This window comes from Vulpes vulpes, unplaced genomic scaffold (assembly GCF_048418805.1).
Source record: "Vulpes vulpes isolate BD-2025 unplaced genomic scaffold, VulVul3 u000000822, whole genome shotgun sequence".
NCBI lineage: Eukaryota > Metazoa > Chordata > Mammalia > Carnivora > Canidae > Vulpes > Vulpes vulpes.
This window is the reverse complement of record NW_027325855.1, coordinates 1-19,613: the sequence shown is the minus strand read 5'-3', so window position 1 is coordinate 19,613 and position 19,613 is coordinate 1. Positions and strand designations below refer to the sequence as shown.

At 39.0% G+C, this 19,613-nt stretch overlaps 1 protein-coding gene across 1 annotated transcript; it reads left to right on the top strand.

Moving 5' to 3' along the window:
* Positions 1-356: 356 nt before the first annotated feature.
* LOC140597589 (piwi-like protein 3) lies at positions 357-19,319 on the top strand. Its single transcript, XM_072746437.1, has 7 exons — positions 357-506; positions 882-939; positions 16,200-16,328; positions 16,923-17,137; positions 17,897-18,015; positions 18,645-18,725; positions 19,035-19,319. Exons 1-7 carry the CDS (start codon positions 357-359, stop codon positions 19,234-19,236), a joined length of 954 nt encoding a protein of 317 aa, XP_072602538.1. The 3' UTR covers positions 19,237-19,319.
* The last annotated feature ends 294 nt before the right edge of the window (positions 19,320-19,613 follow it).

Below are 19,613 nucleotides of genomic sequence, written 5' to 3'. Positions count from 1 at the left end.
GTGCTTATTTTTGCCATTGTCCCTCTCACATTCCTAGAGAGGTTGTTCTTTTTGGTCCAACTCTTGCTGTCCTTTCTTACCATCTATGCGCCTCGCTTGGAGTATTGGGAGAAATCTGGAGTTCATTGCCCCACAAAGTCTCTGTACAGATATCCCCATATATGCAGTGTGAACTCTGTGTATACTCATTAACTGCAGTTGTCCCTTGGAATCTGTACTAGATGGTTACTATGCAATCTGAACCAAAGGATAGCAGCTCTTCATTCCTCTTCTGATGTGTACGTGCTCTTCCTGCCCAGCCCCGAGTGTTCCTGAATTGCCAATCTTGGTGCCTTATCAAAGGACTAGCAGGGTCAATGGTAGAACCAGCAGAACCCCATGATGGTGCCCTGCCTGTATCAGTGGGAGAAGTGGGTGGTGGTGGTGGTGGTGGTGGTTCAAGGATAGAACTAGAAACCTTGAAGGGAGCCAAGACAGAACTCCAGGTGTGTGTAAACTGCTGGAAGGTACAGTTAGTTTCTGATATAGCCACCTGCTGGAGGCAGGTTTTAATCCTCTCCCTCTATTGCTGTTTTGAGGTAATAGGGGTTTTTTAACCTCTGGATGGATGTCCCTTCTTTGGTTGAGTTTATGGTAATGGGTACATGGGTCATGCCATGTATTATTAACAGATGTCAGCATGAGCTGGCAAATATTCCAAAGTGTTCTATAGCTAGACTGGTGCAGACTTGTAACACAGCAACCTACTGAAGTAACTGGAGCCTAGCATGCTTTGAGGCCAGGCTTCATATCAAGATAAAACATAACGTGGTAGATTTGCAGTCTCCAAAGGCTTTCTCTCTTGCTTCCCTAAAATCTAAGGGCAACTCTTTCTCTTTTAGGTAGCAGTGATGTACGTGGCTTCTCCTCTGCATCCCACAGTGGTTGGGGTAAACATGGGTAAGGGACAGAATAAGGAACCTCACAAGGCACCACCTAGGGAGCCCGGGAATTACCCAGTGGTCTTGGCACAGATGTCTAAAACACCATCTCTAGGAAAATTTAATTTAATTCTGCTCCTCGCTGCCGATTATTCCATTTTGTTTACTGCTGCCTCAAGGCCAGATGAGTGGGAAGTCACTGTCTATTGGCATGAAAGGTATCTGGAATGGATACCAGGATAAAGCATGTTCTCTATTCAGCCTTATGTGAAGTCTGCTTCATGCTTACAACCATGCAAAGAGGAATTTTCCCACATAACTTTGAGTCTCCCTCCCTGTCAAACTCATAGCTATTTCCCCGGCAGTACACAGAAGGGCAGGATTTTAAGGGCCTTCTCTAGGTTGGGTATTGTTTTGGGTGTTTTGCCCACACATCTTTGGGAAGTTGTAAAACTTTTTCCTTAATTCAGTCTGCATCTTATTCTACAACGTGCACGTTATGTCTCTTGGCCTTTCAATACTTGTTCAGGGAAGGAGGTCAGATGCCAGACTGTTAAGAAAAAGTGTATGTCGGTACGGTTCTTGGGATGGCCTACCCATTTACTTTAGGTTTCAGGAAGTTTTATCTGAAGCACATGTTCCTTCCTAGTCCATGTGGAAACAAGCCTGCTTTGCTCAGACCCCATTCCTGTCTCCTTACCGTAGGGCTGCTGCATAGGTGTCATCTCCCTTCCTCCTCCAGGAAGGATGCACATTTTGTCACTTAAAGCCAGTACAATCTGTTACTCCCAAGGACCTCGGAACTCCATGGGACCTGCAAGGGAGAAAATACTGAGAAGCCGATGATCTGCAAGGATTCGCTCATTTCCAGATCACCTCCGGGTTGTTTCAGCTGTTTATCAAACAGCAAGCCATCAGCCTAAAAAAAAAAAAAAAACACTTGTTTCAAGTTCTCTTCTGCATCCCAAAACTGACGTTGTAGATTCAACTGAATGACATGGGAAATGACCAAGCAAAGATACCCAGTTGGAGTCCGTTGAATTTCTGCAGTTAGTGGGGCATTTCTGGTCTTTTCTTCCACTTCTGCAGAATTTCCTGCAGCAAATACTTCTTTTGTCCTTGCTTGCCTCCACTGTGATGTTTGGACAAAAAATGATCAGAGAATATCTCTTAAAAAATAATAAGGAACCTAGAATCTTCAGCTGAGCAGTCATTATGAAAATTGCTAATGGTGCCAAGGCCAAGGAAAGAGTTTCAGAAAATAACTGTGGGAGGAAAGAGTGATAACCCCCAGAATGCAAAATCAGGGGAGTATTACCTGGTGCTTGAACAAGGAGCTCCACTTTGCAACTGTTTCTTTTTTTTTTTTTTTTTTTTAGGACTTGTGAGGAATGCAGCAAACAGGAAATCCCTCCACAAAAGATGCAGTGTCCCAACTTGGTACTGCGCCTGAATAGTTTAAGTGATAATTTACTGAAGAAATCTAGTGTACTTTAAATTTTTTTCATAAAAGTTCCCATTGTGTTGTAGGTTAACATTAAATGTTTTATACAAAAAAATCATTTTTAATCATTAATGATTAAATCATTCTGGTAAAAGATTAATATCAATGTAGTATGAATAAGCCCATTATAAATAGCATGTTGTCTGAAAATGGAAAGAAGAGTTTAGATACATGAACCTGAAAGTCATCACTAGAAACCATTAAGATACCTAGAATTTTCATCTGAATTCACTCATTCTTAATTGATCATTTATCTATCACCAGTAGGTTGGACTTTTGTGGGGTTTGGGATAAAAAAAGAAAAAAGAAAAAAAAACAAACTCTCCTTAAGTAACTTTCATTCAATCAAGAGAAAGAAAAAATATAAACAGGTAATAGCAACATTCTCTATCTGTATACAAAATGCTTATAGATGCTACTTATTTATTATATGCCCATGTCAGAATTTGTTTTTTTAAATTTTTTTTTAATTTTTATTTATTTATGATAGTCATACAGAGAGAGAGAGAGAGGCAGAGACATAGGCAGAGGGAGAAGCAGGCTCCATGCACCGGGAGCCCGACGTGGGATTTGATCCTGGGTCTCCAGGATTGCGCCCTGGGTCTAACGCAGGCGCTAAACCACTGCGCCACCCAGGGTTCCCCCATGTCAGAATTTGTATACATAAACCAAGTCAGGGATGCTGGCCACCTCTTTGAAGTTTTTCACCATTTTACCCAGCTCTTCATTCTTTTTTTTTTTTTTAATTTTTATTTATTTATGATAGTCACAAAGAGAGAGAGAGAGAGGCAGAGACACAGGCAGAGGGAGAAGCAGGCTCCATGCACCGGGAGCCCGACGTGGGATTCGATCCCGGGTCTCCAGGATCGCGCCCTGGGCCAAAGGCAGGCGCTAAACCACTGCGCCACCCAGGGATCCCCCCAGCTCTTCATTCTTGTTTGATAGTTATTAAACACCTGAGGGGAAGAATCTAGTAAAACCAAAATATTTAAATAGTCACACAATGGTCATTTTGACAGAGATGTTGCTGGTCATAAACCAGTCATGTGGGGATCCCTGGATGGCTCAGCGGTTTAGTGCCTGCCCTTGGCCTAGGGCGTGGTCCTGGAGTCCCGGGATCGAGTCCTGCGTCGGGCTCCTGGCATGGAGCCTGCTTCTCCCTCTGCCTGTGTCTCCGCCTCTCTCTCTCTCTTGTCTCTGTCTCTGTCTCTAATGAATAAATAAAATCTTAAAAAATAAATAAATAAACCAGTCATGTGAATTACACCAAGTTATTTTGCAGCTGATTATACAGCTGTAAGTACTTCTTTTAGTGATTGCATCAAGAGTACTAATATATACATCTGGATTGGAAGACTGAGATGCAGTATTGAGGTGGAAGGCTTATTTGAAATCCATCTGCTATGGATTTTAACTTCACCAGGGTGGTAAAATGATCTGAACCACATAATCTACTCTAGTATCTTCTCCTAGTTTCATAGGGAACAGCAGGAGAGATACAAAGTTGCGAGAAATCCAAAGTTGGAAACCTTTTCATGTAGTGTTCCTGAATCTCAAGGAAATCCAGCTTATTAGTTTCAAAAGAATCTTTCAGCCACTACTGCATCTGTGCTTCCATCTGGGTGGGGACCTAACTGAAATGTGATTCCATGTTGGAAACCAGTATACAGAAAAGTCAGTTCCCAGCTTCAGAGGAGATTGGCAGAATACAGTTTGGATCCAGGTTCAGTAAGTACAATTTGCTAGTTTATTTTAGTTTCCAAAGCCATCCAACTTTCATTTGCCCTGGCTCTTGATGTTTTAGAAACTTGGCAATAGAATGATCTTATTAAATAGATCCTCCCCTCATATAAGCATCTTCAGATTGAAAGGCCACATAAATTTTGTTTTTCAATTCTAAACGCATACAAGATTTTTATCTGTCCCATTATGGATCAGACTTACCTTTCGTTTCTCCCTAGCTCTCCTGTATTTTTTTCTGTATTCATTTAGATTTAATTTTTTTAAGGCAAGAACCATGTATAAGGTGACTTATTCATGTTCAAAATCTTAGTACTTAATACAAAATCTGGCATATAGTCATTAATCAATAGCATTATAGTTAATAATACATATTATGAGGAAAACATTTTCTATTAACATAGATTACTTTTCAGGCCTATCATATATGACATATATATGTATATACACATGTATACACATATCTGTGATACATATCTCTCTATATGTTACAGTAATAATTGGTATGTGAAGTTGTACCTGCACATATATATATAATCTCTATCAGATTCCCTAGCCATAATATCAACACAGCAAAGAATACATCTTAATAGAAAGATTTATGATTAGTAAATTAAACAGAGAATGGCAATATGACCCAGCAATTTCACTCCTAGGTATCTGCTCAAAAGAATGAAAACTATTACTCAAACAAAAAATTGTATGTAGATGTTCATAGCAAAATTCACAATAGCCAAAAGGTAGAAAGGATGCAAATATCCACCAACTGAGGAACAGATAAACAGAATGTGACATAATACATACAAAGAATATTATTCAGCCATAGAAATAATGAAGTCCTAGCACATGCTACAACACGGATCAAGCTTGAAAACTTTATAATGAGGGAAAGAAACCAGTCATAAAAGTTACATATTATATGATTCCATTTATATCAAAAATCCACCCTGACACATACATAGAGACAGGAAGAAGATCTGTGGTTGCCAGGGGCTGGGCTGGGCACGAAGTGATGGGAAGATAATAGTTGGTTTCTTTCGGGGTTGATAGAAATGTTTGGAGCTAGATAGAAGTGATGGTTTTCACACATTGTGAATGTAAAGTAAATGCTAAATTTCACATTTGAAAGTGGTTAAAATGGTAAATTGTATGTGTATTTTACCATAACAAAAATATTTGTGCCAGAATTGCTGTTTAATCAAACTACATTTTAAAAATTAAAAATCTTGAATTCATTATTTTTTTCTAGAATTATATAGCAGTTATAGCTCACCTGACTTACTTGACTAAAATCATCTTTTTTTTTTAATTTTTATTTATTTATGATAGTCACAGAGAGAGAGAGGCAGAGACACAGGCAGAGGGAGAAGCAGGCTCCATGCACCGGGAGCCCGACGTGGGATTCGATCCTGGGTCTCCAGGATCACTCCCTGGGCCAAAGGCAGGCGCCAAACCCCTGCGCCACCCAGGGTTCCCTTCTTTTTTTTTTTAAGGAAACTTCAGTCTATTGAAATCTCTGTTCTCTATCGATGAAAATATATCAAAATCATTAATTATTTTAGTTCAAATGATTGATTGTTATCCATAGTTCACCTACTCTTTTCTTTTCCATTATAATAACTAATTCAATGCTGTTCCTTTGAGAAAAAGGCAGGTTTTTTTAAATTAAATACTGAAAATCTAAATATTTTTGTGGATACAATTAATTTTTTCAAAGAAAATTATTTTAAAAGTTTTACCTGCCATTGCTTTGTAGTTCATAATCATTAGAATTCATAACATAATCATTACTTTACTGTCTTATGTCACTGGATAGAGATCATCAATATGTAAATTATATATATAATAGATGGAGTTATAAACACTAAAAGTATCGAGTCAATGGAATAATATTACGAAGGAGAGATGATGTTGAAATTATGGTGGTGTAGATGAGCTTCACTGAAAAATATAAACTTTCACATGCATCTAGAAAAATTGATAGGATTTGATAGTTTACCATAGCAGGAGAGAATGATGAACATTCCAGGTGTCCAGGCAAGACAGAAGATGCTTCAGGATTTCAATATCTCCATTGTAAATGATTGAAAATGCCTTGCCACTATTTCCCAGCGTGTAACTGCATCCACTCATACGTGTCCTGTACACTCTGGGATGAGAGATCTTTCTAAAAGACAAATCTATTTGGCCTAATAATTACAATAGCATGCATTTATGCAGTGGTTACTTTGTCCCAGACACTGTTGTGTCTTCACAGTTAAACACTTAATCATCATAACAATTGTGCAAGATTTTTCCTTACCCTGTCAAAATACTTATAAATATTACAAGAAAATCAGATTCTGAATCCTACCATGAGCTGCCTGTATCTTCTGACTCAATGTTCAAACCAAATGACTCAAATACAAGAGAAACAGTAACTTATCCAATTATCTAATAGGTACTTACTGAATGCCACGTCCTCTCACCCCTCCATATGTCTTTGTCTGTGTGATGTCTGTGGACTCAAATGTTCCCTACTACCTTCTTATTTCCTCTGCCTTTTGTATGAATGTACATTCCCTCTCACCTTTGAGCAGTATTCTCTGATGTTTGTTTTTATGCCCAGGTTTTGGCTATTATTTATAAAGCTGTGTTAAAGATTCAAATATAGTTCTTTGTGTAAACATATATTTTCATTTTTGTTGGGTAAGTGCCTATAAGAGAAATTGCTGGATCATTAGGAAAGTCAAGTTTAACTTTCTGAGAAACTGCCAAACCACTCTCCAAAGTGCAGTGGCACATTTCATTTCTTACAATCATTTTGTCCCTCATCTTCAACAAAACTTAGTATTATTGGTTTTATTAATTTCAGCCATTCTGCTGAGCATGTAGTGCTATCATATGTGATCTGGTTTGTGTTTTCCTAATGACTAATGATGTTGAGCGTCCTTTCCTGTGTATTTTCCGTTCGTTTATCTTCTATGGTGAAATGTATGATAAAATCAAAACCCCATTTTAATTAAGTTACTTGGTTTCATACTAAGGAGTAGTAAGATTATTTAGATATTCAACTTACATGTCCTTTATCACATATATGTGTTACAAATATTTCACTTGAATTTACAACCCTGAGGTCAGGAGTCCCTCGCTCCACTGACTGAGCCAGCCAGGCTCCGTAGCCTGCTTTACTTTTTTATACTACTTTGGACTCTTATTTTTCCTGAATCTGTGTGTATATACTTTTTAGCAACTTGGGAAAATTCTGGCTATTTGTTATTCAAATATTTTGTTCTTACTCTGTGTCCTTCATTTTCTAGCAATCCAATTACATGAATGTATGCTCTGTTAATATACCAAGTCCTTTGTTTTTAAGCTTGGTAAGAAAAGTCTTGGGAAATTTTTATACTTAATTTAGCTTCAAAACTAAGGCAGTATCCTGAGGACTCTACTTAATGCCCTGTGTATCACTAGATCTTTCCACACTGGCAAGTGGACACATGAGTTATCCTCAGCCCTGTGAGAGCTCCAGGAACTTTTCTACTCCTTTCCTGTAGCTCTTTCCAAGGCTTCTGGTATTTTCTTCTCATGAAATGTACAGAGCAATACTCAGTGACAGAATTGGGAGATTCTTTGAGGTTTTACAGAGTTGTGTGTCTCTGCAACTACCCACTCCGCTCTCTTATTCTGACCTGTCAAATCTAGTTTTCTTGACTGCTCCCAAAATTTGGTCTCTATCTCTGCAACTTGGCAAGATGGCTTGATTCCATTACAGCTAACCCTCCTTTGTTGTTTGGTACAATTGAAGGGCTCATCTTTTTTGTGGTTCACTTATGCCAGGGGTCATAGTCCTATGTTGCTTGTTGTCCAGTATTTGAAAAATGTTACTTATGTTTTGTCTGCTAATTGTTTAACACAGAAGAGGTTTTTTTGTTTTGTTTTGTTTTGTTTTGTTTTTGTTATTTCCTCCTAACCAAGGTTGAAGTTCTAGTCCAATTCCACATGTTGAGTTTAAGGAATTGATGAAACATATAGCAAGGTGTCAAAACAGGCAAACATGGCCTTAGAAAGGAGCTTATTTTTATATTAAATTTCCCAATTATTTTTTAAGTATAAAATTGAAAGTAGAGAAATAAGTGATTCATTGGGAATTACTATATATTATATTCAAAAAGCAGAAGACTAAAGATGTAATTCTTGGGGAGTCATATGTAAGAGAAGAAAGATTTATAAAAGTAAAGTTATATGTTAAATAAAAGCAGACACAATTTTAAGAAATTTGGAGTTATTCTGAAAATTGATTGGTACTTAAAGGAAGAACCATGTTCTGATGTTTTCCCCTAAAATTTCAGCAAGTTCTAAAAAAAAATAAACATAAAAATAAAATAAAATTTCAGCAAGTTCTTGATTGAAAAATTTTAAAGGGATATTATTTTCCAATGAAATGACAGTTGGTATCAGACATTTGTGCCTGCTGACAAGACAGTGACATGGTATCACAACAAGTGCCTACGATTCAAATGGTGTCTAGACAGGAGGGATCATTTTAAACTTCTTATTTTTCACTGTCATCAAATTCTGTACCATACATTTTCTTTTATGCACAGTGATTAGACATAGATTTTACATAAAAGGAACATAGAGGGGACAATACTGTTGTATACTGTAAATAATTAGAGGAGTCAGTTTATTTAAGTAGATTGTTCAAGTTAAGTAGATGTTCAAGAGTATAGTCTATAGCTCTCTCATGAAGATAAAATCAAAACACTGAACTGTGACTTAATTCTTTGATATATACATGTACACATGCGTGCATATGTAAATGATTGAGATATGATACCAAATTAAATCATCTGTCAATCTAAAATAATTCTAGTAGACTAATTTATTGACTATTCTATTTCACTTCGCTTGATAAATATTGTTAGAGTTGTAAAACTAGAACCTTTAGTTTTATAATTACATTAAAATATATCCTTGACTCTATCTTTGATTGGTAGTTCCCTGGGAGATGAAGGAATTTTGTGATAAAAATATAAGTGAACATCTGAATTTAAAGAAACTTGTGGATTTCTAGAGAATTATAAATTATCCTTAAATTACCAAACTTTAAGTGATCAGAAATCATATAGAGCTAATCATGTCAGCTATTCTGAAAAAGTTGAATAATTTCCTAGTTAAGCCCATTTGGAAATGCACAGAGAAAAAATTTTAAATGCTTTAAATAATTTATTATATCTTTTCGGAAAGAAATTTCTGGGGTAAGTACAGTACATTTCAAAGACATAAGAATCATAAACATGAGTGGGAAATATCAGAAAGGGAGACAGAACATGAGAGACTCCTAACTCTGGGAAACGAACAAGGGGTGGTAGAATGGGAGGTGGGCAAGGGGTGGGGGTGACTGGGTGACGGGCACTGAGCGGGACACTTGATGGGATGAGCACTGGGTGTTATGCTATATGTGGGCAAATTGAACACCAATAAAAAATAAATAAACAAATAAAAAACAAAGACATAAGAATCAAATGATCACGTCTTTACTAATTTATTTTGGCATTAAAACCATGTTCATTGTGCGGAATCAGAAAAGACCCCGAATAGCCAGGGGAATTTTAAAAAAGAAAACCATAGCTGGGGGCATCACAATGCCAGATTTCAGGTTGTACTACAAAGCTGTGGTCATCAAGACAGTGTGGTACTGGCACAAAAATAGACACATAGATCAATGGAACAGAATAGAGAACCCAGAAGTGGACCCTGAAATGTATGGTCATCTAATATTCGATAAAGGAGGAAAGACTATCCATTGGAAGAAAGACAGTCTCTTCAATAAATGGTGTTCAATTTACCAACATACAGAAAAAAATTGGGAAAATTGGGAAAAAAGTTGGGAAAATTGGACATCTACATGCAGAAGAATGAAACTGGACCACTCTCTTTCACCATACACAAAGATAAACTCAAAATGGATGAGAGATCTAAATGTGAGACAAGAGTCCATCAAAATCCTAGAGGAGAACACAGGCAACACCCTTTTTGAACTCGGCCACAGTAACTTCTTGCAAGGTACATCAACAAAGGCAAAAGAAACAAAAGCAAAAATGAACTATTGGGACTTCATCAAGATAAGAAGCTTTTGCACAGCAAAGGATACAGTCAAAAAAACTAAAAGACAACCTACAGAATGGGAGAGGATATTTGCAAACGACATATCAGATAAAGGGCTAGTTTCCAAAATCTATAAAGAACTTATTAAACTCAACACCAAAGAAACAAACAATCCAATCATGAAATGGGCAAAAGACATGAAGAGAAATCTCACAGAGCAAGACATGGACATGGCCAACATGCACATGAGAAAATGCTCTGCATCACTTGCCATCAGGGAAATACAAATCAAAACCACAATGAGATACCACCTCACACCAGTGAGAATGGGGAAAATTAACAAGGCAGGAAACAACAAATGTTGGAGAGGATGCGGAGAAAAGGGAACCCTCTTACACTGTTGGTGGGAATGTGAACTGGTGCAGCCACTCTGGAAAACTGTGTGGAGGTTCCTCAAAGAGTTAAAAATAGACCTGCCCTACGACCCAGCAATTGCACTGTTGGGGATTTACCCCAAAGATTCAGATGCAACGAAACGTCGGGACACCTGCACCCCGATGTTTCTATCAGCAATGGCCACAATAGCCAAACTGTGGAAGGAGCCTCGGTGTCCATCGAAAGATGAATGGATAAAGAAGATGTGGTTTATGTATACAATGGAATATTACTCAGCGATTAGAAACGACAAATACCCACCATTTGCTTCAACGTGGATGGAACTGGAGGGTATTATGCTGAGTGAAATAAGTCAATCGGAGAAGGACAAGCAGTGTATGTTCTCATTCATTTGGGGAATATAAATAATAGTGAAAGGGAATATAAAGGAAGGGAGAAGAAATGTTGGGAAATATCAGGAAGGGAGACAGAACATAAAGACTCCTAACTCGGGGAAACGAACTAGGGGTGGTGGAAGGGGGGAGGAGGGCGGGTGTTGGAGGGGAATGGGTGACGGGCACTGAGGTGGACACTTGACGGGATGAGCACTGGGTGTTTTTCTGTATGTTGGTAAATTGAACACCAATAAAAATTAATTTAAAAAAAAACATGTTCAATTATGGATCAACTTTCTATACATATTCCTAAGAACTATCCATCATTCCACAAGTTTAGATTAACTTTTAGTAAAATATATACAAAGAAACTGTAGTCTGTATTTTAAAGTTTTTTCCCCAAACCTATAGTAATTTTATTTATGAAGCAAAAATAAAACATTTATCTTTAAATTAAATAGCGTCATAATACCAACATTTTGGGAAGCACTTTATTCTTAATCTACGTAGGACTGGAATAAACATAAACTGTGACCTACTGTATCTTAACCCCTGAGAAACTCATATCCGCATGTACCCAAATGTATGTATAATTTTCAGAAAAGCATTGTTCAAAATAGTTTGACAGTAGGGAGTAATATCCAAACATTTTTCAACAACAGAATGCATAGAGTGTGGTATTATCATTACAATATTATAATTAAGACCTATAACAATAATTTAACCACAACCACACTCAAGAACATAACTGCATCTTATGATAAATTGTGATAAAGATGTAAGACATAGAAATACATATAATGTGATTTTTGGGGGGTAGTTAAGAACAGGTAAATCTAAACTTCATTCTTTGGGATGTACACCTGATAGTAAAACAAACAGAATAAGGAAATTATTACTAAGTTATGATAGGGTTCTTGCAGAATGATGGAAAGTGATTGCTTGAGGGTTTCTTGAGTAAGGCAATGTTCTTTTTCTTGGCCTAGATGTTGTTTATAGGATCACATACATTTTAATTGTTTGCTAAACAAATGTTTGTCAAAGCTGTGTTTGATGCACTTGTGTCTAATAACAAAAAAATTTTAAATATAAAATTTCAGAAATGACCGACCTAACAATATTTGGTATATAACAGGTTTTCAAGCTCTTTACAAGTTTCTGTACAAATGACTTTTTCTCTATGTCAGTTTTATCATTTGCTATGTAAATACTAAGTATCCTCTTCATATTTCTAAGCAGATTAATCTATGATTTAATCTTTTTATTTGAACAAACTTTGTTTAACCGGTGCAGCCCTGTCAATTTCCCCATATGTTGCTTTCATATTTCACTATGAACAATTTATCCCTCTCAAGTTAATATGGAAAAACATGGATTTTATTGATGATACATCTTGTGTTTAATTGTGAAGCACCACTGTGACTAATGAGACTTGTGTTCTTGTTATTTACTTGTAATTTATTAAGATCTGTCTTTGGAAAGGGGCAAATAGAACACATTATGTTGTTGATGACAATATTTGATAGTCAATAATCATTACCTGATTAAAATATAAGAATCAGGGATGGGATACTTATATCTTTTGTAAGTAAAAGCAGGAATATAGGCTGCAGAGAGAAAAAGGACAGAAAATCCAGGCCTATGAGATACTTGGAGATGGATGTCTGAGAGATCCAGATACCCAGATTCACAAAAAACAGTGACATATGGATTATGTGCCATATGTAATTTCTGAAAGAATTCCTATCTACTAAGTATCAATCCAAAAAGCAGTAATTGATGAATAGGATTGAAGTTCTTTCAATAGCCTGCTTTAAATATAGATGGTATAAAATCTGTTTCGTGAGAAACAAGATAATCTGATAGAAAACTAGCTATATGATATTAAGTAAATGGTTCTTATTTCTTCATATAAAAAGCACGTTACCGCCATGTAAAGCAAGTGATTCTTAGGTTGAAAACCTCAACATGCCTGGTTCTTGATGTACAGAATCCTTTCTGCATGAAAGAAAGACCTTGGATCTTTTGGGGTTTTTATTTGAGGATTCCAGTGTTCAGTATATTAGGAGAAAGTCTACCAGTGTAGCTGACGCAATAAGTTCACAATCTCATGTAGGCAGCTGCATCTCTGGGATGGCCAGCCCCAGGCTAATTGCCAACCAAGCAAAGAGTTCATTTTTGCCTGCGTTCTTCCAATGAGGATACAACTAGAATGAGTGCTGGTGTTGGGGGAGGCTAAACTCCACATCTACCCATCTTAGGTTCTCCCCGGGGGGACTCATTACCAAGAGGATATCATCAAAAGAAAAAATTTATAAAGGTTTGCAGTGCACATCACACCGAAGAAATCAAAAATAAAGAGGAACTCAAAGCAGCAGCTTAAAACTGTCGGCTTTATAGCGTCTTCAGCAAAGAACAATAATACATTTGTAGAAAAAATGATAGCCTAAAGAAAAGCAGTTTTAGGCTATCAAGGGCGGCAAACTGGAAAGGTAAATATATGGGAAGACATTAACACTAAGATTTGTTTCTGGATTCCTCTTTCCAAAAATATATATACATATATATTTTGGGGTGGCATATCCCAGCTTCCTTCACAAGGCTTTATGCCTCGCTCTAAGGAATCCCTGCTGAGCCAAGCTCTAGTTATTGGTATTTGAGTTAAATTACAGTTATAGGTGGAATGGGTTTATGAGTCATTTCATTAGAATGTTTTCAAAAGATGTGCCCTTAGTCTCTTCTTTGACCAAAAGTGTGTGCAGAAGCCCCATCCTCTAAGGGATTGTACAGAATGTCTGGAGCTCTGTAGAGTTGGTTTTTTCCCCCCTCCTGAGGAAAGCAAGATTACTCTTTAACAGTTAAAAGCGTTGTTCCTATTAGGGATAATGTAACACCACGTCATCCTTCCTATATAGTACAATCATTATGCATACACTATAAAAACAGACTGCATGGTGACTAATTTTCAAATAAACCCGTAGACTAAATCACAGCATATATAAATCATTTCTATCTCAACTGCTCACTTAAACCTGAACAAATTTTCTGGAAGCATGTTAATTTTCCTATGATACTCCTTAATATTTCTTGCAGAGCTGGTTTGGTGGTCACATATTCTTGCAGTTTCTGCCTATCTTGGAAGCTCTTTATCTCTCCTTCTATTCTGAATGAGAGCCTTGCTGGATAGAGTTTTCTTGCCTGCATGTTCTTCTCATCTAGGACCCTGAATCAATCCCGCCAGCCCTTTCTGGCCTCCCAGGTCTCTGAGGAGAGGTCTGCTATTAATGTAACAATTCTCCCCATATTCGTTAAGAATCTGCTGCCTCTATCTACTTTACAGATTTTCTCTTTTTCTATAGAATTTGCAAGTTTCACTATTAAGTGTTGAGGTGTTGAACGGTTTTTATTGATTTGGGGGGAGGACCACTCTATCTCCTGGGTCTGAGTGCCTATTCCCCTCCTGAATTAGGGAAGCTCTCAGCTTGGATTTGTTTAAATATGCTTTCTGGCCCTCTGTCCTTCTGGGTGCTCTCTGGAACCCCAGTGATACGTAATTCTTCCTTCTGAAGCTGTCATGTATTTCCCTTAACCTTTCCTCGTGGTCCTTTCATTGTTTTTCTCTGTTTTCCTCAGCTTCCTTCCTTGCCATCAAGGAGTCTTCTGTGTTGCTCATTCTTTCTTCCAGCACCTTATGCCTTGCCATTAGGACCCCCAATTTGGATTGCACCTCATTTAATTGATTTTTAACTTCAGCCTGATGAGATCTTAATTCTGCAGTTGTGAAGCCTCCACCCGCCCCGGGGGGAGGCAGGACCTCGGCCGTGTCCCCCGGGCCCTGGGCTCCGGGGCCTGTGCTGCCTGCACCGCGCTCCCGGGGCCGCGGCGGGCGCCCGAAGGCAGCAGGTGCAGCGCCCCGCCCGCCCGGAGCCCCCGCCTGCCCCCCTGCTTCTCCCTGAGGCCCCGCCGCCTGCGGCTCCAGCGCTGTCCCGAGCTGGGCCCGCGGGCCTGGGGCGCTCTGCCCCGGGCGTGCCTCGTCTGCTAGTGACCCCAGGAACCTGGGGGCTCCGCCGCCCCTCCTGGGGTTCAGCCCGACACCCCTCCTCTCCGGGGCTGGGCTCTAGGGGCGCCCAGGCTTTCCCGCCAGGCTGGAGCCATCTCCTCTGGCCTGCAGCTCCCCACCCCCCCACCTGCCCCAGGCTTCTTCCTTCCTTTCCCTTTCCCTTTCCTTTTCCCTTTCCCTTTCCCTTTCCCTTTCCCTTTCCCTTTCCTTTTCCCTTTCCCTTTCCCTTTCCTTTTCCCCCTTTCCTCCTTTCCCCTTTTCCCCCTTTCTCCTTTTCCCCCTTTCCCCCTTTCCCCCTTTCCCCTTTTCCCCCTTTCCCCCTTTCTCCCTTTTCCCCTTTCCCTTTCTCCCTTTCCCTTTCCCCCTTCCTGTCTTGTCTTGTTAGAAGCCAAAACTTTTCTCTCTGTAGAGTTCCGGCTGTTCTCTCTTTAAATCTCAGGTCACATTCGTAGGTGTTCAGGATGGTTTGGAAGTTCTGTCGGGAAGTTGGGGACCTGGTGAGGTGAGGACCCTACTCCTCCATCTTCATAAATCCCCTCTTTCAGGGTATTTGAAAGACTGCTTTGTCTTGTCCTCCAAATGGTGCCTCGTAAAGTCTGTACGCATATTTCAATGTAATTAAAAAATAGAGCCTTTTCCAGTAGCTGTTAAAAAGAACATCTCAGTTATTTTGTATCAAAGGCAATTTCATGCACTTTTTTTTTTTATAAACTGCTTATTCAGTCAGCATTTTCCAGTGCTCCTGAGAGGGCAGTGAGGTGCCAAGTGATTGGCCTATAAAGCTGCTGGCTAAGGACAAAGTTTCTGCTTGCACTCCGGACAAGTGTCTGGCGCAAAAGCAGATTCCATGGGGATGGATGTGGGGCTGGCCAGGCCGGCCACTGATGTGGGGTGGGCTCTTGTTCAGAGGGGTTTCCAGGTCCCATTCCCCCTTTCTGGTGACCAATGACTGAAATACCCTTTGGATTGTTGGACAGTCCTAACTTTCCTAACTCCAGCGACCTCAACTTAGTTTTACTTAATAGCTGGTGTTTAATATTGTCCTTTGTGGTTTTATGTTTCCTCCCTTTTTTTATTGTATAAGACTCATGGCTTTCACATCCGTTTCCATGTAGAGGAACTCCAGCTGGCGACTAGACTGCGGGCAACCTCACTGAAGGAGAGAAAGCATTTTGGGGGCATTTTTCGAGACCATGTGGTGGATACCCGACAGTACTTGGAACATGTTAGAGAGTCCACGACAGGTATGCTGGCCATTAACGACCCAGCCTGAGGGAATTGTTCACGTGAAACCTGTGCATGTTTGTGTTTAAGAGTGTGTGTAAAACTTCATCCCATCACTGTGAGTGGAGGTAACCTCCCAATCTGCTTACGTTGTTGTAATGGCACCTGATTTTGCAGAAACAGAGACTATTAGAGAGTCCTAGATGGACTCTCCATTTTTCTCTTCCTTTTATAGCCACTAAGACAGAATGACCCAGCTCTTTGAATGCACTGAGACTTTAGATAAAAGAAACCTAAGCATAATTACAACATTTACATTATTCTGGCTCCCCACCCACTCCCCCTGTTGGAAGCCTTGTGTTAGAGATCTTTCTTCTGATCTCTTGTTAAATATTTTAATCTTCTATTTTAACTCTCTAAATGTCTGCTTGAGTGAGGACTCCTCTAAATGGATGATACATACTCTGGACATCAGCTGTATGTAAATGTTTATGTGTTTGGTGGTTAATATCCTTGTTTGGCCTAACTTTGGCTTTCAGTATTGGGATGTCCACATTATTTAGGTACAGTCAGTCTGCTTGTTTCATTATTGACACGTGAATTCATTTTTGCAGGCACGCTGGGTAGACCTGTAAAGCTATTCACAAACCATTTCCGAGTGACGTCCCGCCCCCAGCAGGTCACATATAAGTACAACATTGACTACATGCCAGACATCGAGGATGGAAAAGTTCGTTCAGAATTGCTTTTGCAGCATAAAGCATTTATTGGAGAGTGCCATATATTTGATGGGAGCTCTTTATTATTACCTCACAAGCTACTGTTGCCGGTTAAGTACTGTTATTGGATGTTTTCTTTTTAAATTTTATTTACTTGATAGAGCAAGAGAGAATGAGCAAGAGGGCGGAGGAACAGGGAGAAGCAGTCTCCCCACTGAGCAGGGAGCACAACTCGGGGCTCAATCCCAGGACCTGGGATCACTACCTGAGCCAAAGGCAGATGCTTAACAAATTGAACCACCCAGTCACCCTAGACATTTTCTTGACCTTTGTTCTCTTCCTCTCACATCTTCACTGTTTTAAAGCAAATACCATTTTTGTACAACGATTTGAGGAGACCTGAAGATCTCTTGCCCATGGGATTTGTAACACCCACGTGCCATGTGTGCTTATCACTGATGTTCCCTCCTGCCTCATGTCAGTGCTTTTTTTTATGTCAGTGCTTAAAATGAATCTGAGAGCAAAATATATACATGTTTTTACATTTTCAAAGGCAAATATGGGTCAAGTGCTGATGAAGTATTGAATAGTTTTTATCTTTCAGCAAAAACATTAGAAGGACTTAATATTTTTTCAATAAACATCTATTTACCAAATGGATAATCTACAGGAGCTCATTTAAGTTAAAAAAAAGTAGTTGTAAATGTTTAATTCTGACTCCTCACTTTAGCCTTATAAGTCTTGTATTGTCCCTGCATGTGTCACACTGGTGTGTTTTATACCCAGGTGACCTATTGATTTGTGGTTCAATAATGAGCTTATTGTCTTCGGAAGGACTGCTAGACCCTCTTGTTTTTTCTTTATCTCAGAAAACGGAATTGGTCAGCCTACTGAAAAACCAGGTTGTGAAGCTGACCATTGAATTCATCAGCGAACTCTCACCCAACTCACCAGACTGCTTACGCTATTACAACATTCTCTTTAGAAGGTGTGTTTATAAGCTTTAGTTTCCTTGAGATATGACTGTGTTCATGTGTCAGTGGCATTGAACATAGACATTTGCTCCTAGAATTTCATGTTCTTGACACCTCCTCATCCTGAGAGGGCAACGGATCTTGGGGATGAAATGGGACTTGACCCTCACCTAGACATGCTTAAGTTCTGTGGCCTATCCTCAGTATTCTCCCTGCCTACCCCCATATCCTGTGCCTGGACCTGCCTGGAAGGAGGAGCATACATCGAGTATGCATGCCTATGCATATTTCTCCCTAGAGCAAATGCACTGGTTTTTTATTTTGTAGTAACAGTGGTGGACAAATATCCCAAATTGGAGGCACGTCATCTGCAAAAGATGTTTTGGTTCATTTCTGGGAATGGAGGATATCCTAATGGTCTTTCCATGACAGTTTGTTGTATATAAGGGAAAGGAGGGGAAAACAGAGGATAAATGGACCTTAATATCTACCTCACAATATAATTTACTTGTACCAGGTACATCTGTTTATTATGTGTAATACAAAGTTGCTGGCAGATTTTTCCCCCTAATGTATCCTCATGTGTATTACCAAATGCTTAATATTCATACTATTTCAACAAAACTTATTCTTCAATTTTTAGAATTTTGAAGCAGATGAATTTGAAGCAAGTTGGTCGCAACTATTATAACAAGCAAGAGGCCACTGAGTTCTTCGATCACAAGTTGGTATAAAATAGTTTCATGTAATGTTTGTAATGTATACATCTAAATCCCATAGATTCTCACATGCATACATATGTAGGTATATATGTGTAAGCCTGTGGTTGATGATAAAATGGTTTAACAAAAATTAGGTATAACTAGCACAGCAGGTAAATCTCTATTGGAAAGGTCCTTCAAAAGACCATTTCTTATTAAAAATAAGAGATGAAACGGCTTGACTCTCAAGTGCCTTTTTAGGGCCCTGTGACACTTGCTCTATACTCAGAGCTTGGAGTTTGATAATCCCATCTAACGTGTTCTATTTGCAGGCTGGTCATCTGGCCTGGATACGTTACTTCTATTTTTGAGTATGAAACCAGCATTACCCTCTGTGCTGATGTGAACCATAAACTGCTCCGAATGCAAACAGCTTATGATTTAATAACAGGTCTTCGTGATCCACAAACCAGAAAGGAAGATGTTGAGCAAGTTTCTAAAGAATTAATCGGGTCAATTGTTTTTACACTGTAAGTCTGCTTAAAAAAAAAAAAAAAACAACAAACCTATCCCATTACTTTGATCACCACCCCCACCCCGAGAAGATGTTCCCATAGTTCTCAAACCACTCAGTAGTTAAAGTTCAGAAGCTGACCTGGCATGGCAATGGCCAAGTCAGTCCATGCTTTTCTCATCTAGGTCTATTGCATGAGAGAGGGATACGTGTCATTTGTAGACTTCGCTGTTCTTAATTCCTAATGCTGATCCAGTCATCTTGTGGAACCCTGTCCTGCACATAACAGAATATATTCCTTCCAAATTTCTTTTGCTTTGTGTCTAACTAGTTAAAAAAAAATCAGGGCTTAATTAGATAGAACCTATGGGCAAATTTCCACTTGAAGTTAGTTTTT

Bases quoted from the DNA above. Each gene is read 5' to 3' on its own strand.
- LOC140597589 (XM_072746437.1), top strand. From the start codon at position 357: ATGGTAGAACCAGCAGAACCCCATGATGGTGCCCTGCCTGTATCAGTG. The intron at 17,138-17,896 runs GTTAAGTACTGT...TCTTTATCTCAG, and splicing joins CTCACAAGCTACTGTTGCCG to AAAACGGAATTGGTCAGCCT. The intron at 18,726-19,034 runs GTTGGTATAAAA...TTCTATTTGCAG, and splicing joins ACTGAGTTCTTCGATCACAA to GCTGGTCATCTGGCCTGGAT.